General features: G+C 40.3%; 1 protein-coding gene across 1 annotated transcript in view; it reads left to right on the top strand.

Annotated features, from left to right (window-relative positions):
• The window catches only part of LRRC1 (leucine rich repeat containing 1), a 130038-nt gene extending 115883 nt beyond the window's left edge, over positions 1–14155 (top strand). Inside the window, exons 11-14 of the mRNA XM_025991075.2 lie at positions 1610–1725; positions 8939–9111; positions 10379–10515; positions 12475–14155. Coding sequence (XP_025846860.1) covers positions 1610–1725; positions 8939–9111; positions 10379–10515; positions 12475–12633 — 585 coding nt within the window. The 3' untranslated portion in view covers positions 12634–14155. The remainder of the gene's footprint in view (positions 1–1609; positions 1726–8938; positions 9112–10378; positions 10516–12474) is intronic.
• Positions 14156–15787: the final 1632 nt, after the last annotated feature.

Here is a 15787-nt window from a genome sequence, read left to right on the forward strand (position 1 = left end):
TTGTATGAATCATAATTATGAAAGAAACAGAGAGTGAATCAGTGGGTATAAGGAAGACTTGATGGTATAGAGAATGTTTAGGTAATTTTGGACAATTGACAAGATTTAGGAGGACAGAAAAAAGAAATAAGACACAGTGGGACCAAAATGTTATATTTTAGAGGACAATGAATGCACCTGCTGGGATGGGAAATGTGAATACTAAGAAATAATGGGGACAATCTAAAAGCCTTTCTACCTATCTGGATTTTCCATTTTAGACAAATGTTAGTTTGTGTTTTCTTCTATGTTTATTTTTCTTTTACATCAATTATGGTTAAATACTGGGGTTAAATATATTATCTCAAGTCTTTATATTAGCTCCTAAGGGAAGATATAATCAGATTGTACATGAAGGTAATTATGTAGCAATTTCATAAATATGCTTTTTAATATAGATACATATATTAAACACATGTATACAAAGAAAAGGGCATAAAATGTATTCAGATATCATTGGAAGATACAAGTCTCCTGCCCCTCTTCAAGTGGTAAGCTATGGAGTATTTTTCCATGTGTCAGAGAGACATCAATAGGTTCCTTCATAAGCCTTTTCTTGCAGTCACTCTGGGTCAGGATAGTGAGTACTGGAAGAATGTAGTACTGTATGGAGTCCTGCAGAATGTTGTGTCTGAGATCGAGTGATTTTTTCCACCCCCTTGGTTCAGCTTTCCTGACCATAGAAACCGTAGCCAGTTTGTTCAAGAGAATGATTCAGGTCTTTTGTGCTTATGTTCTTTTTTGAAGACCAGGCTCATACAAAACTTAATTACCTTTGAATCATTTACTTTAAAAATAAATAAATAGTAATCAAATTTGGTGTGGATGCAGGTATTGATTTGCTTCTACCAGCATAAGTTTTACCAGATTGATGTGTGTATTTACTGAATTCAGTTTTTACTAAAATATTGTTGATTTTGCATTTGTCAAAGGAAAATGAATAATGAATTTACCAAGTTAGATTGTGAATGACCAAAAGCAATGAAAAGATGTATGGTAGAAATTAATGTACTATATTGTCTATCTGGTAACTCTTTTTCTTCTTCTTTTTTCTTTCTGTTTTTTTTTTTTTTTTTTTCGTTTTTTGTTTTTTGAAATGAACTAGAACACTGGGAACATGATTTAATATAAATGGGCAGGTCTTCCCAGCGGTGTGTGTGTATCATCCTTGGCCATATTTGTGAAATTTAGAATTCTTAATCTACTATATTACCAAATAACATTTGTCTGGACCTGGCTAGCTTAGTTTACATATTTAAAAGATACAGTTGCATTAGATAGCAGTGAAAAATGACTTGCTTTTCAGAATGAGATTTTTAGACTGTACCATTTATTTTCTTGATTTAATTTAGAATATGTACGTTTAATGTTTTGCAGAGATTTTTGTTAACTTATTGGACTACTTAGTGTTTTGTTTGATTTAAATTAACCATAGTTGGTCTTAGTGCAACTTAAAATCATATGATATCATTTTATGCATCCTTCTCATGCCATTTGACAAGATACTCCAGTCCCACCACCATCTTCCACAAAAACCTGGAAAAAGGACATATTTTCTTTCTCATTGTAGATTGGTGGGTGCTGCAGCCTCACTGTGTTCTGTGTACGTGATAATAGACTAACTCGGCTACCTGCGGAGGTGTCACAGGCCACAGAGCTTCATGTCCTGGATGTGGCAGGGAACAGGTAAGCATGTTTGGATTTGCTTTCTTTGAGGGAAAAAAACAAATGTTCATTCACCCCAACCTTTGCCATGCTTCTTTGCTATCTTGCCTTTGTTCCATCTTAAAGAATATGTACCAATTAGTCAAATGAGCAAGGGCCCAGGAAGTTGTTAATCTGAGAGCAGGAGTGATGGATCTGGATGGAGTGGAAGAGGTCAGGAATGACCTAAGTGCGGGACACTTTGCCATTTGAAGTAGATGCTTCTGCAGAAATGCTTCCCAGAACAGCAGTATAGTGATGTAAGAGAAACAGTGGTGCCTGAGAGCTGGGTTTTACCTTAGCTTTTATAGCTAGCTTTCATAAGTCATCTTGAACCTCTGAGTTTCCTCATCTGAAGGATGAGCTTGAACGAGTTTGAACTAGATTTTAAGCAGAGGTGTTGATGTGCTCTGCTGGTGATTTGGAACCACTTGAAATTATAAACAAAATTGTATTCAGGGACACTTTTCTGTCACAGGGATCCCCAGCTAATGTCAGAATCACTAAGTGATCATAATCTGTAATAAAGTGAAGAGACCCCGATGGTATCCGCCAAGGTCATAGCGGTGCCATTTCTCAAGTTCTGAAGTCAGAGGCAATGGTGGCCTGCCCCTAGCTTTCTGGAATATGCTTTCTCTTCACCTGTGCAGAATATAGACCTGTTTCAGGCAGGTTCACTCAGTTCACTCTGTGAACTTTTTGTCACCTCAGATGGCATATGTACTTTCTCCTGAGCCCAGACCAGCTATTTTTTCTACCTGGGACCCTCTTCTCTGGCTCCCGCTTTTAACTCTCATCACTCATGCTTTCATTTTCTGTGGGGAGCCTTCTTTGTGTGGAGCCTGCTTTTTTGAATTACCCCTACCATAGCACTCACAGCACCATATGATAATTGCCAGCTTATGTGTGTGTAACTGTCTAAATCTAAAGTTGCCTGAAGTCAGATGTGGCATCTGTGCCACTGGACCATTTATCCCCACAGAGTGCCTGGCACATGATGAAAGCCTGGTAAATATTTGTGGCCTGAATGACAATGTTAAAAATGTTAGTTTTGCAGAGTGAACAGTAGGCCACTTCGAAATGCCTTGTATCACAGGCTACATCGCAAAAGGAATTTAAAAAATGCTTTTGAGTGTTATACAGTTAAATATGATCAATGATTTTAAATGAGAGCTAGCAGCAGTTGGGAGAGTGTTTGGGGGATTGTGGGCTAAGTGCTGATTAGCTGGTCACTTAGGTCAGGCACAAGCCATCATTTTTCATTCTGGCTAATGGATAGTAGGTAGTGGTGCTAAGAAATAGCAGGACTCAGCAGGCCTCAGGAAAAGCTCACCATTTTCAAGTGAAGGCTTTCAGGATATCTTGATAGATTTTTAAGACCTTGATATATTTTAAGACCTACTGGAAACTCAGGATTAATTTGTATTGAATGTTGACTTTCTGCTGGACTGAGTCTCATGTGCAGCATAGGGCTTAGGAAGAATGGTTCTTCCCTGAACTCCAGCAGTAAAAACTTTGTGACTCCAAACCTTCCCAGATTCTTGCCACACTGGTGAGCATGAATTTACATCACTAATTCTTGAGCAGAAAGATGACTCTGATGCCTGAAAACTATTTTTCACATGAGTGAAGCCTCATTCTCTAGTTCTCAGGAGGGAAAGTTAAATTTTTATTATGCTTGGGCTGGGGTGGAAAAAACCCCATTAAAAAGTAGTCACATAGCTGTCATCTGAGTCAGTTATATGTGTCATTTAGTCCATGTATATACAGATTCATAACCAAATTTTAAACTTAGTAGTAATATTTAATTACTACTTATTTAAAGTATTAGTGTAGAAACTAATAAAAGGCTATAATGTCAGCTTTTTAGCTTGCAGAAGTGGTACACCATGGGAAATTATACCACATACAACAGAAGTTTTTGCCTCTTCTCTCAAGCATATAAAAATAGCAAATGGCACAGAAAGACTACATGTTAGTTTCCACAAATTTTTTTTGACAAGTTTGATAGGGTAGCTAGAAAATTCCACTTGGAAACTAAGTATCAAATCTTGTAGTACAGTAACAGAGAAGATGTCTTTTATTATCAGCTACCCTTAGACACAGAATCCATTTCCTTAATTCTTAACTCTTTCCCACAGGAATATCCACCAGCTACACAATATCTAGTATTTGAGGATCTTTGAGGAAGAGTAGTACCAAATCCTAGAAATAGTGGCTGTCAATGTGGAAATAGTTTGCACTTTTGAATTTTACAATCCAAAGATTTAAATTTAAATATTAAAACATATTACCTCATAGCTGTTAGAGTAGCTGTTATCAAAAAGATGAGAGATAATAAGTGTTGGCAAGTATGTGGAGACAGGGGAACCTTGTGCCCTGCTGGTAGAAATGTAAATTGGTGCAGCCACTAGGGAAAACAGTGTGGAGGTTCCTCAAAAAATTAAAAATATAATCTACCATATGCTGTAGCGATCCCGCTTCTGGTGTATCGCCAAAGTAAGTGAGAACAGGATATTGAAGAGAGATCTGCACTCCCTTGTTCACTGCAGCATTTTTCACAGTAGCCAAGATCTGGAAAGAGCCTAAACATCATCAGTAGATGAATGGATAAAGAAGATGTGGTGTGATGTATATAGTGGAATATTCAGCCACGAGAAAGAAGAAAATCATGTTATTTATAACAAAATGTATGGACCTTGAGAGCATTACACAAAGTGAAATAAGCCAGACAGGAAAAGACACATCCTATATGATCTCATATGTGAAATTCAGGAAAGTCAAATTCCTAGAAATAGAGAGTAAAATGGTGGTCACCAGGGGCTAGGAGTAGGAGAAAGAGGTATTGCTTACTGGGTATAAATTTCCGGTTATAAGATGAATAAGCTCTGGGCACCTAATGTATATATAGCGTGGTGACTATAGGTAGAAATACTGCCTTATATTCTTGAAAGTTGTTGAAAGAATAGATCTTAAATGTTCTCAACACACACACACACACAAACATATATATATACATGCCCCCAAAATGGTGATTATGTGATTGTATGGATGTATTAACTCTACTGTGGTAGTCACTTGGGAATATATGAATATATCAAATCATCGCAGATACACCTTAGAGTTACACAGTGTTACATGGAAGTTATAGCTCAAACTGAGAAAAACTATTAAAAGACAAAGCTCAACATAGCAGTGTAGCTAATACTGTGGGATAGTAAGCAGTTAAAGAGTAAGATCCTTACTCTGTGTAGTGACACAGGAGGCCCATAGTACTGAGTAAAAAAAGCAACTGTTGGGCAGTACATAACACTCTAATTTTCATTTTTGTTTTTATTTTTTTTTAAGATTTTACTTATTTATTCATGAGAGACAGAGCGAGCGAGCGCGAGAGAGGCAGAGACACAGGCAGAGGGAGAAGCAGGCTCCATGTAAGGAGCCTGACGTGGGACTCAATCCCGGGTCTCCAGGATCACAACCTGGGCTTGCAGGCGACACTAAACCACTGAGCCACCCAGGCTGCCCCTCATTTTTGCTTTTAAGACAATATATCTACGCGGTACAACAAAACATTAATAATCATTCCCCTAAGGGAAGAGTGGAAGCTTCAGGTTACAGGGGGTTTTCCCTTTAAAAATACCAATTTATTGCTTATATTTCCCCACTGATTATATTCTCTCTATATATCTTTAAACAGTTTTGAAAACTTTGTTTAAAACTAAAAAATTCCAGTAGAAGATAAAAGATGAAATATTCAGTTGTAAGAAACATGCAACTAGGGATCCCTGCGTGGCGCAGCGGTTTGGCGCCTGCCTTTGGCCCAGGGCGCGATCCTGGAGACCCGGAATCGAATCCCACATCGGGCTCCCGGTGCATGGAGCCTGCTTCTCCCTCTGCCTATGTCTCTGCCTCTCTCTCTCTCTCTGTGACTATCATAAATAAATAAATAAAAATTAAAAAAAAAAGAAACATGCAACTATAGGTTAAGTCAGTATTACATTAATCAGTAACAACCCCACATGTAGTTGTTAAATAAACTTGACAGTGTAGTCACTAAGTAGTCCAGGAGGTAGAGAAGGTCACTTCAGGGTAGTTGGTCATGGATTTAACTGGAAATGAGACACTCAGCTCATGGTGTGGTTATTCATTTGCTTTAGTCCCTGTACCACTGATGTAAATAGTAACCACAGGCTTTTTATTTTGAGGGGATGTGGTCCTAAATAAAACATAGAGATGCAAGATATGTACAAATAGGGCTGTGGTTTTTGTGTTGATTCTGCAGTGTACAGAAGGGACCAAAATAAACTGAAAATGTATTCTTAACTCTTCTGAAAAGCAGGAATATATATATATATATAATTATATAATTATATATATATATTATATATATATAAAATACACACACACACACACACACTTTTACCTGGGATGGTTCACTCAAGAGAAACAGAGGAGTATGTGTGTCTTTTCTGCCCCCCAGGCAGCAGTGAATCAGTGAGAGGGTTAGCTCAACCTGCAGAATCTCTGTGTACAGACAAGGCAGGGAACAGAGCTTTTTTCTTTTTTGTCTTTGACACTACTGGAACACCCCTTCATGGGACACTTAGTCAACAAACTTGTGTGGTGTGTGCTCAGCTGGCAACAGCCATGTTCAAGCTGGCACTTTATAGGGAAACTGTTGTTCTAGACAAGTCACTAATCTTATATGACTTGGTAGAATGTGCTTATAAAATCTGTTGTCATAGAGTCTAGTAATTTAACTTTTACCATATGATTTGTTATCCTTAGAAGCTGTTATTTATTTTTGATGCTCTGTGTAGCCTTTTACTTATGCCTTTGCTTTAGCACTTAGCTGCAAAGCCAGTTACTCTTCTGAGAAGGTACAATGATTGTGTTTGAGTATTTGTGTTCTGTGCCAGTTTTCAAATCTTAATATTTTTTTCTTTATACGCTATGGTTAAGAAATCTAGAGATACTGACTGTAGATTTCTTGCCTAAGACCCTGAAACTTTAAACATTTTAAAAAGAAATAGGAATAGATTTCAAGGGAATTATCATTTTGTTCAATAAAATGAAAAAGAATTTAAAGTACTTGAAGCTTTCACAGTGTGTTAGGATATCCTTTCAAAAAAATCCCTCTCACCAGGCCTGGCAAATACACATCTGTGTCTTTAACTTCCTTGCATTTGAGTGAATGTGTGACAGCTTTTGGGCAGAGGCAGGCAGGAATAATTTGTTGTATAAGCATAAGAGATTTCACTTTCTACCTCTCTCAAAGACCCAACACCTCAGAATAGGAAAGGGAGCTGTAAAGCCTCTACTTCCTCACATCCCTTGGGCGTCCTTCATGGTGTGAGCCCATCACTGTCCTCAGTAGATTCTGGGATTTAAAAATACTTATTTCTCACTCGGTTTGGCCCTAATTGCAAAGTACTATACAATACACAGAGGCTTTTCAAGGGTACTTTAACATATGCAGATCTCATGGATGCGTTGACTTTGGAACCTAACTCCCCTATAAGGTACAATTCTACTGACTCAATACTGCACACAGACATATGTGTGGGAGGGGCCAGTCTTTGCTGGGCTAATTTTTAGGAAAAGAAAATATTTTGTCATCTCCATAACTAGCATATTGGAAGTATTTTGTAAAACACTTTGTCTTGTGAAAAGTTTGTTAATGCATTTGTTGTTAACACTCTCCATGCACTCTTTGATAATTCTTACTTGATCTGTTAAAGTAACTTAACATTCCGTGCTTACATTTTACTTAGATTAGTTTAATAACATTGGAGTACAACTTCTCTTCGTATTCCCTACATAGAGTTAGAATCGATTTTCATAAGCCTGTCAATTCAGGATGGCATCTATGTCTGATAATGCAGTATTGATCTCTTGGTAAGATGAATAGGTAGGTCTCCCGCATGTATTAAACTGGAGATAGGTGTGCAAGTCCGTAAAAGAAAGAGCCCCAGCAACACATGCTGCCATATGATTTTTTTTTACGGAAGTCACAGGCCAGGGATTTCTTTTAAGAAAATGTGCCTCATCTTGTGGCTCCATGGAATGTGGTCGGCTCATGATGTCTAGCTTGTGAAGTCACTGCTGAGGTTGTAATTTAATGCATGCATCCATCCTTAGAGTAAACATACTTGATAAAATACAATCTTAGGTTCATTAAACCTTAAATTCCTGGTATCCGCAGAGTAGTGCATGAGTAGACATGTATAAAGTGTTGGGTTTTGCTAAAGAAGTCTTTTCACCCCCCAGACCTGTTAGCATTTTGGGCCAGGTAATCCTTTGGTGGGGGCTATTGTATGCAACCTCCCTGGTCTCTGCCCACTAGATGCCAATAGCACCTCCCAAAAATGTCTACCAACGTTGTCAGATGTGCTCAGGGCAGAAGCATTAACATAACCTTTGGCAAGTACTGGTCTTTGTTAACTAGAGTTAACTGGGTACAGCCACTCCATCCGTAATGTGTGCAAACATAAAATTAATCTTTAGGTGTCACATTACAAGTTTTAAAGTGTTTTAATATATATATGATCTCATTTGAAATTGAAACAATGTGAAGTGGACATTAATTATCACATAGTCTGGGGAAGTGGGAGCTTCTAGAAACTAGAAGATACAAGTTTAAAATGGATACCTAAAATAATCTCCTTAGAGAAAGAGAATGCAGTGCATGAAGAAAATTTTTTTGATCTTTATTATCACTGCCACTGAAATGTTTTAGCACCCCAGGCATCTCCTTCGGCTCTTCCTGATTTGCCAAGTGCAGCTGGAAACAGGTCCTCATCGTCGTCGGTGAGGCTGTTGCCACTGACTCAGTAAGGACACCTACTTCTAGGTCCTTCCCCAGTCACACTGGCTTTTTTTTCCCTCTTTAAATGGAAACCTCCTAGTGCAAGGCTGAATCATGTGCTCTGTAATGCCCTCATGTTTTGCCCTGTGGCCAGAGGTGCTAATGAGAAAGTTGACAGCAGAAGAGGGAAGCATGGTGACCCACTGAGGAGTCTGCTCACAAAGAGTACACCTTGGATCTTACTATAAACACAGCATCTTGTTCCATGTTGAATCCAATCCCAGGAAGTTCTTTGTCATTCTTTTTTTTTTTTTTCTGTCTGTATTGATAGGAATTGATATAATTGTAAAATCTGAGACCTTGATGTCTCCTTTTGTTTTAAATTAGGCTGTTACATCTCCCTTTATCCCTGACTGCCTTGAAGCTGAAGGCTTTATGGTTGTCTGACAACCAGTCCCAGCCTCTGCTCACATTCCAGACGGACACAGACCATACCACTGGAGAGAAGATTTTGACCTGTGTCTTGCTTCCTCAGCTGCCTTCTGAACCCACTTGCCAAGGTGAAATTAAGAACAATACTCACATGGGTATGAGAATTAGTAGGAGCTAATACCTATCCATAAGACTGCTTGGTCACACATGTGTCTGTGGTTTGTCTAATGTGCCCCTACAGCCAGCCTGGGTGAGGTCATTGTGGGTCTCCTCTGGGAAGGTACGTACCTCTGCACCTTCATAGAAAAAGTACCCCTCGTACCTGCATATCATATCTGAAATTCCTTAAACAGCCTTTTGGGTTTGAGTTATCGCTAAGGCTGGAATTACAAGTACTCTTTAAAAAGTTGACAGAGTCCCATAAAATCCAAACTGATGGTTTAGATTTTGATGAATGACTGATTAATATTGAACACAACTGACAATTTTTTTTTTAAGATTTATTTTAGAGCACGAATGGGAGGGGCAGAGGGAGAGAGAATCTCAAGCAGACTCCCTACTAAGCACAGAGCCTGACTGAGGCTCCATCTCATGACCCTAAGACCATGACCTGAGCCAAAATCAGTGCTTAACCAACTGAGCCACCCAGGCACCCCCACTGACAAACAGTTTTTAAGCCAATCTGTTATTTTAAGTCATTGTACCTTTGTTTTGTAAATTATGTGTGGTTTTTAAAAATATTCACTAACATTAAATTGCTATTAGAAATATTTGCTGAGAGCCAGTTTTGCTAAAAGAGAACTAGGGTGTTCTGGGAGAACAGGAGCCTCCTACATGGAAGGGCCCCCCTCAGCAACCTTTGCCAATCCCAGCTTTGTTAGAGGAGCTTTTAAGACCCCAAGGGAAAAACAGAATGTGTTACCAAGGAAAGTACTAGTGTCCAATATGTGCAGCCACATCAGTGTCATGAGAAAGGTTTTTTGTTTTGTCTTTTAAGTAGGTTCCACACCCAAGGTGGGGCTTGAACTCACGACCCTGAGATCAAGACCTGAGCTGAGATCGAGTCGGACACAGCCGACTGAGCCACCCAGGTGCCCCTCATGAGAAAGTTTTTAAAGTTAGTGTAGAGAAAAGAATTGTGAAAAAGGATTCTATAAATTATGATGACATTTTGTAATGAAATACTAAACATTAACACCTATTTTATATGATCTCAAGTAGAATCATTGAAAAGAAAGGTTAACCCTATCTCAGACTTTCTTTTTGTTTTGAATTTTTTGAAATACTAGATAGCATTTAGGTGAATACCTTAGGTAAAGTACCTGTGAAGGTGCAGGGGTATGTACCAGTCACACAAACCCGAGTTCCAAGCTGCTGTGGTCTTTTTCGTGACAGAGAACCTGCCTCGCTGTGGGGCACTGGAGAGCTTGGTGAGCGATGTCCCCGATGAGGCCTGGAATGAGCGTGCGGTGAACAGAGTCAGTGCAATCCGATTTTTGGAAGATGAGAGAGATGATGAAGACAATGAAACGGTATGGAATTGGAGATTGTTGGCCTCCCTAGAAATTCAAAATTTAAAAGCCTTCCAAGATCGAGAGTGGCACCTAATATGGATTTCTTTTAATATTGAATTGTCTGTTTTCTGCTTTGCCTTCAGCATGTAGGAATTTTTTTTAGAAGACAAAACGAGGTATGTCTAGGTACTAATTCACCAAATGTATATAAAGCAAATGGAACTTTTGGGTTCTTTGGCTTGAATAGTTTATACTCTTGTTCTTTACTTGTGATAGTGGCCCTTCTCACCTCCAGTAAACTGATTAGGAATTTGTTCTGTTTCTGTTGTTGTAGGTGAGTGAAGTCTCTTCCTCACCTCCATTTAGAGGTGTACAGCATTGACTCCATTCACACTTCACAGTGTGACTTGGCTTGCCTTTTGCAGAGCTGTACTTCTCTCTTTCCTTCATGGAATCATTCTTCTCTTCACCCTCAGGCAGAGTGCTTGTGATGTTAGCTAGGTTCAGTTATAAGTTTTCATCCAAACATCAGGAATAGATTTGAAAGTACTACTTAGCCTTACTCCATCCACACTTTAAAACATGCCTCTTGGACTGCTGATGTCTCCAGGAGTCAGTGACAACTCTTGAAATCTTACTACAAGTTGACTTTGGCTTCTTAAACTCCTTGCACTAATTGAAATTTTCATAAGCAGAGCTTAGAGGGAGTACCCGCAGCCCCCAAAGGAAAGAGAGGCTTTTAAATGATTGCCCATGGTCTTTGTGATTCCAGCTGTCACCCAGTGGGATTTTCCCAGTTTACGGTAGGGGAGTGCAGAATAGGAGTTAGGCACGACAAAGTGACTTCAGGAGAAATGAGTGCTCAGTGCTTACCAGGTGGCTTGCCTGATGGTGAGGATTTCACCAGTTCCTTCAGTGCTTCAAAAGCGCCCTTGCAGTGTCATGTTAACCTACCTGAAGCTCCTCCTGAATCTCCTGGACAGGCCATTTACAAGACATAAATGCCATCTTATGAGCCAGAGAGCTTGTGACATGTCAAATAATACAGCTGTTTGAAGATTGTCTCTACCCTGTCACTTCACTTCCAGCACGGCGGCCTCTGCAGAGAATGTGAACTCTGTAGGTAATATGAATAACACACCCAGCAGCAAAGTAAGAAAAGAAGCCCTTCTCTCTGGCTCCCCTTTTCCTTCCAGAGCCGTGCCTCCAGGGTTGAAGGAAGCCAGAACCACTTGGGGTAGTAGTAGGCCATCGTAGTGATTTTATTTTTTTTATTTTATTTTTTAAGATTTTATTTATTTATTCGTGAGAGACACAGAGAGGGATAGAGGCAGAGACACAGGCAGAGGGAGAAGCAGGCTCCATGCAGGGAGCCCCATGCGGGACTCGATCCTGGGTGTCCAGGATCACGCCCTGGGCTGAAGGTGGCGCTAAACCACTGAGCCACGCGGGCTGCTCCATTGCAGTGATTTTAGATTAGAATACCCCCCCCACCCCAATCATTTTCTTTCTCCACACCCCACTTCACCAATTTAAAAATCTTATTTTCCTTGGGGATCCCTGGGTGGCTCAGCAGTGTAGCATCTGTCTTCCCGCCAGGATGTGATCTTGGAGCCCCAGGATCAAGTCCCATGTCAGGCTCCCTGCATGGAGCCTGCTTCTCCCTCTGCCTGTGTCTCTGTCTCTCTCTCTCTCTCTCTCTCTCTCTGTCTCTCATGAATAAATAAAAAAAATTTTTTTAATCTTCTTTTCCTTGTCCTTCACGGAACTTCATTTTTATCTTCCACTAATCTTACATTTTACGAAGCATTCCTTTATTCTGGAAGTGACCCCTCTGTGCGGAGTAGGTAGGTTACGCAGGACAGCTGCGTGTTCCGCTACCTGCCAGGGAGCCGCAGGTACGCGCGCAGAGCTCCACCTCTCCGCCACTCCCAGCTCCTGCGCAACCCAAACACTCACTGCCCTGCTTGTTTGCAGAGGACGCTCCTGCGGAGGGCCACCCCGCACCCAGGAGAGCTGAAGAACATGAAAAAGACGGTGGAGAATTTGCGGAACGACATGAATGCTGCTAAAGGACTGGATTCAAACAAAAACGAGGTCAACCACGCCATTGACCGAGTGACCACTTCTGTATAGAACTTCACCTCCGAGTTTTACCTCCCGCGTCTCCCCCTGCTGTCCAGGCGCCCCGTCTGCTGGTCTGGCCGGGAGCCTGGCGCGCCTCGGTCTCCCCGGCACGCGGGCACCTGCGCGTCGCTGCCCCGGGCCGGGCCGCGCGCTGGGCCGCTGCTCACCCACGGAAGTGCCTTAAGGGGCCCCTCCGCCCGCCGGGAGCCGCCTCGTCCCCCGACCTCCAGTCCTTCGTCCGGAGTAGAATACACTACTGTCAACAGCTGACCTTTGCTTCTGTCGTATGTTGGGGTGAGGGAGCGCAGGAAGGGGAAATGTGTTTATCCTCCTCCCCCACCCCCATAAAGTGCTGGGACATTTTGAGCTCAAGTTCTCCTCTTGGACCTACTGATGAGACAGTGTTTTATGTACGGGGAATAATTGATTCTTTAAAAAAAATCTTTTTGGCAGCTCAGATAGTGTACATTTAAAAATTTTGTATAGGTATTTCATAGCAAAAAAAAAATGTGTATTTCTTCTTTTGTTATTTTATCTTGGAAACGGTACATATTTTAGTATTTGTGCAGACAAAAAAAAAAAAAGCAACAGTCCTAAAGTATTTGTTATCACTTGTACCATCCACTTGTGCCTTACTGTATTCCTGAATCATGTCAAACCAGTTGTACACAGTGGCATCCTTGAGCAGTGAGATGAGAGACTAGGAGTGTGGAACTTTTAAAGCGAGTTGGATTTTAACCAGTAATGTACCTGGTGGATTTGTTTTTAACCAAAAAGAAGAGTTATCACCAATTTGTACATTTTATGAGTTGATTTTTTTTTTGTAAAAAACAAAAAAAGAAAGAAAAAAGAAAAAAAAAAGGATGAACCAAAGGATTAGACTGCTAATACTTCGTTTCTTACACTTTAACTCTTTAATGAGTGAGTCTCTTATAATGAGTGCAGTGTCTGATTGTACCTGCTTGGAAGGTATATGCCATTTGTAAAATAAAATAGAGCAGAAAAGCACAACAGGAGAAAACTGGTATAGAAATTCAATTGATAAATGAATTATGTACTGCAAAAGAAAGTATGATTTTTATTGAAGAAAGCTTTAAAAGTTTTATATTGATATAAAACCACAATAAAGCAAAATAACCATATTAGAAATGTTTGCTATCTTTGTTAAGTGCAATTTAATTTGTAAATAGAGTTTGAATCAAAGTATAACAAATCCTTGCTTCAAGTTTTAATTTTAAATCTGCTAATTTAAGGGGCATGGGGGTATGTTTTGGTGTTTCTATTGATTTCTTTCCCTTTTTTTTTTTTGTATAATGTCATAAAAGAGAAATGAAAAGTGCCAGTCACTATGTGGTATCTAGGAAAATTATGATATTGTTGGTTTTTTGTTTTCTCTCTGTGAAATAAAATCACCCTGGAATTAACCATACAACTTTTTAAAATTAATTATCACCTTGTATGTTCAGATGGTGGCAAGTTAGCTGATTCTTTGACAATGCGCTCCCATCCATTAAATATCTAAACTAATGGTCAGTTTTGAGTTAATTGCTTGCCCTTTTGCCACACAGCACAGACCCCAGAAGTGCCTTCTTTTCTGGCTAATAACTTTGGGTTGTGGCTGCCTGGCCAATTGGACTCCATAGAAACCTGCTTTCAACCAACCAAATATGACAACTTTTATTCCTGCTATGCATTTACTTACTGGGTTCACTTTGCTTTTTAAGTTTGTGTGTGTGTGTGTGTGTGTGTGTGTGTGTGTGTGTGTGTGTTTAATCAATTTATTGAGTTGGCACTACCATGACAAGTAAGTGGGTTTTGGCTAGTCAGTTTGACACCTTGCTCCTCAGTCGGTGAGTACCCGTTTGATTTTCTTCCATTTTAAGATTTTGGCATATTCTGCTTTAGGCCTGTGAAGATGATGCCACTAACTCATGGACTGATAGATAAGCAAATTGGTTTTATTTAAGGAGAGGAATCTTGGTGCTAAAGAACAAATAGAACTCGAATGGTGTTTGTTCATTTTCATCTGGAGCCCACCCTTCACCACTCAGTTATGTTACTCCCCTGGCCTTGGGGAAATGTGGTGGACAGAACACAGGGTGTGTTTAAACTTTCTAGAGAATTTTATGTAGGTAATTATCTGTTTCCTTTGGCTTACCTTCTTTACTACGCATTCACCTGTCTTGTTTCTTTGTTGTTTTGTTTCCAGTTTTTAGTATTTTGTCTCCCCCATCCTGGACAAGGGAAAAGTTACTGTCGTTTTACTTGTTTATGACACTACTGTGCCCTTTACCTTCAGGGTGTGGAGACCAGACTGACCTCACCATGGAAACAACATCAACCAGAGTTCCAACTCAAGAACATGCCAGACTTTTCCAATGAGTCCTCGCTTGCTATTAGAAAGAAAACATAATTATGTGAGAGGATACCTGTCCCTGGCTAGTGCCAGAATTTCCTGACCTCTTCCTAGCGGAGCACTGCTGGCCCTTCCTTCAGGAAAGGGAGGAGTTCACTGTACGGCCAGCCTGTTTGTCTTGTGGGAGTGACAGGTGAAAGCAGGAAAGATTATTATGACCTGTTCACCCACTTTTTTTTGTAGCCCCTTATTTCCTGTTTTTAGCAAGGAAATTATGCCTAAGTGGCTAAAATAGTAAAAAAAAAAAAAAAAAAAAAAAAAAAATTGAAATAATGACAGTCGGTGTTGGAAAGGTGGTACAGGTAAGAAAACTAGAACTATTTGCCTGGATGTCATGGTTTTTTTCTGGAAAGTTTGAAGGCGTGGTCCTGGCCAACCCAATCTTTCTATCTAAAAACTTCTTAGCTGTCACAGGTAAGGAAGCACAGGTGGAGGTGCCGGGCCCAGCCTTGCACAGCAGCTCTGCATCCTCTTGTGAAATTTACCACACCCAAGATTTACACACCAAGCTTGGTGGGTGGGGTGGAGGCTGGGAAAAAGTCTGCCCTTGTCCGAAAGTTCCTCTGAACAGCCAGGTCTCACTTGTAAAAGTGACTGACACCCCTGGTGTGGGCACGCTGGTGGCGGCAGTGACAAGGCGGCACAAACACTGATGAGGGACAGCACTGGAGCTACTTATTCGTAAATGGCAGTCAAGGTTATTGTAGCCCAGTGACATTGTGGAGAGTTGAAATGAAATTGCTCCAG

Source organism: Vulpes vulpes, chromosome 1 (assembly GCF_048418805.1).
Source record: "Vulpes vulpes isolate BD-2025 chromosome 1, VulVul3, whole genome shotgun sequence".
NCBI classification, from domain to species: domain Eukaryota; kingdom Metazoa; phylum Chordata; class Mammalia; order Carnivora; family Canidae; genus Vulpes; species Vulpes vulpes.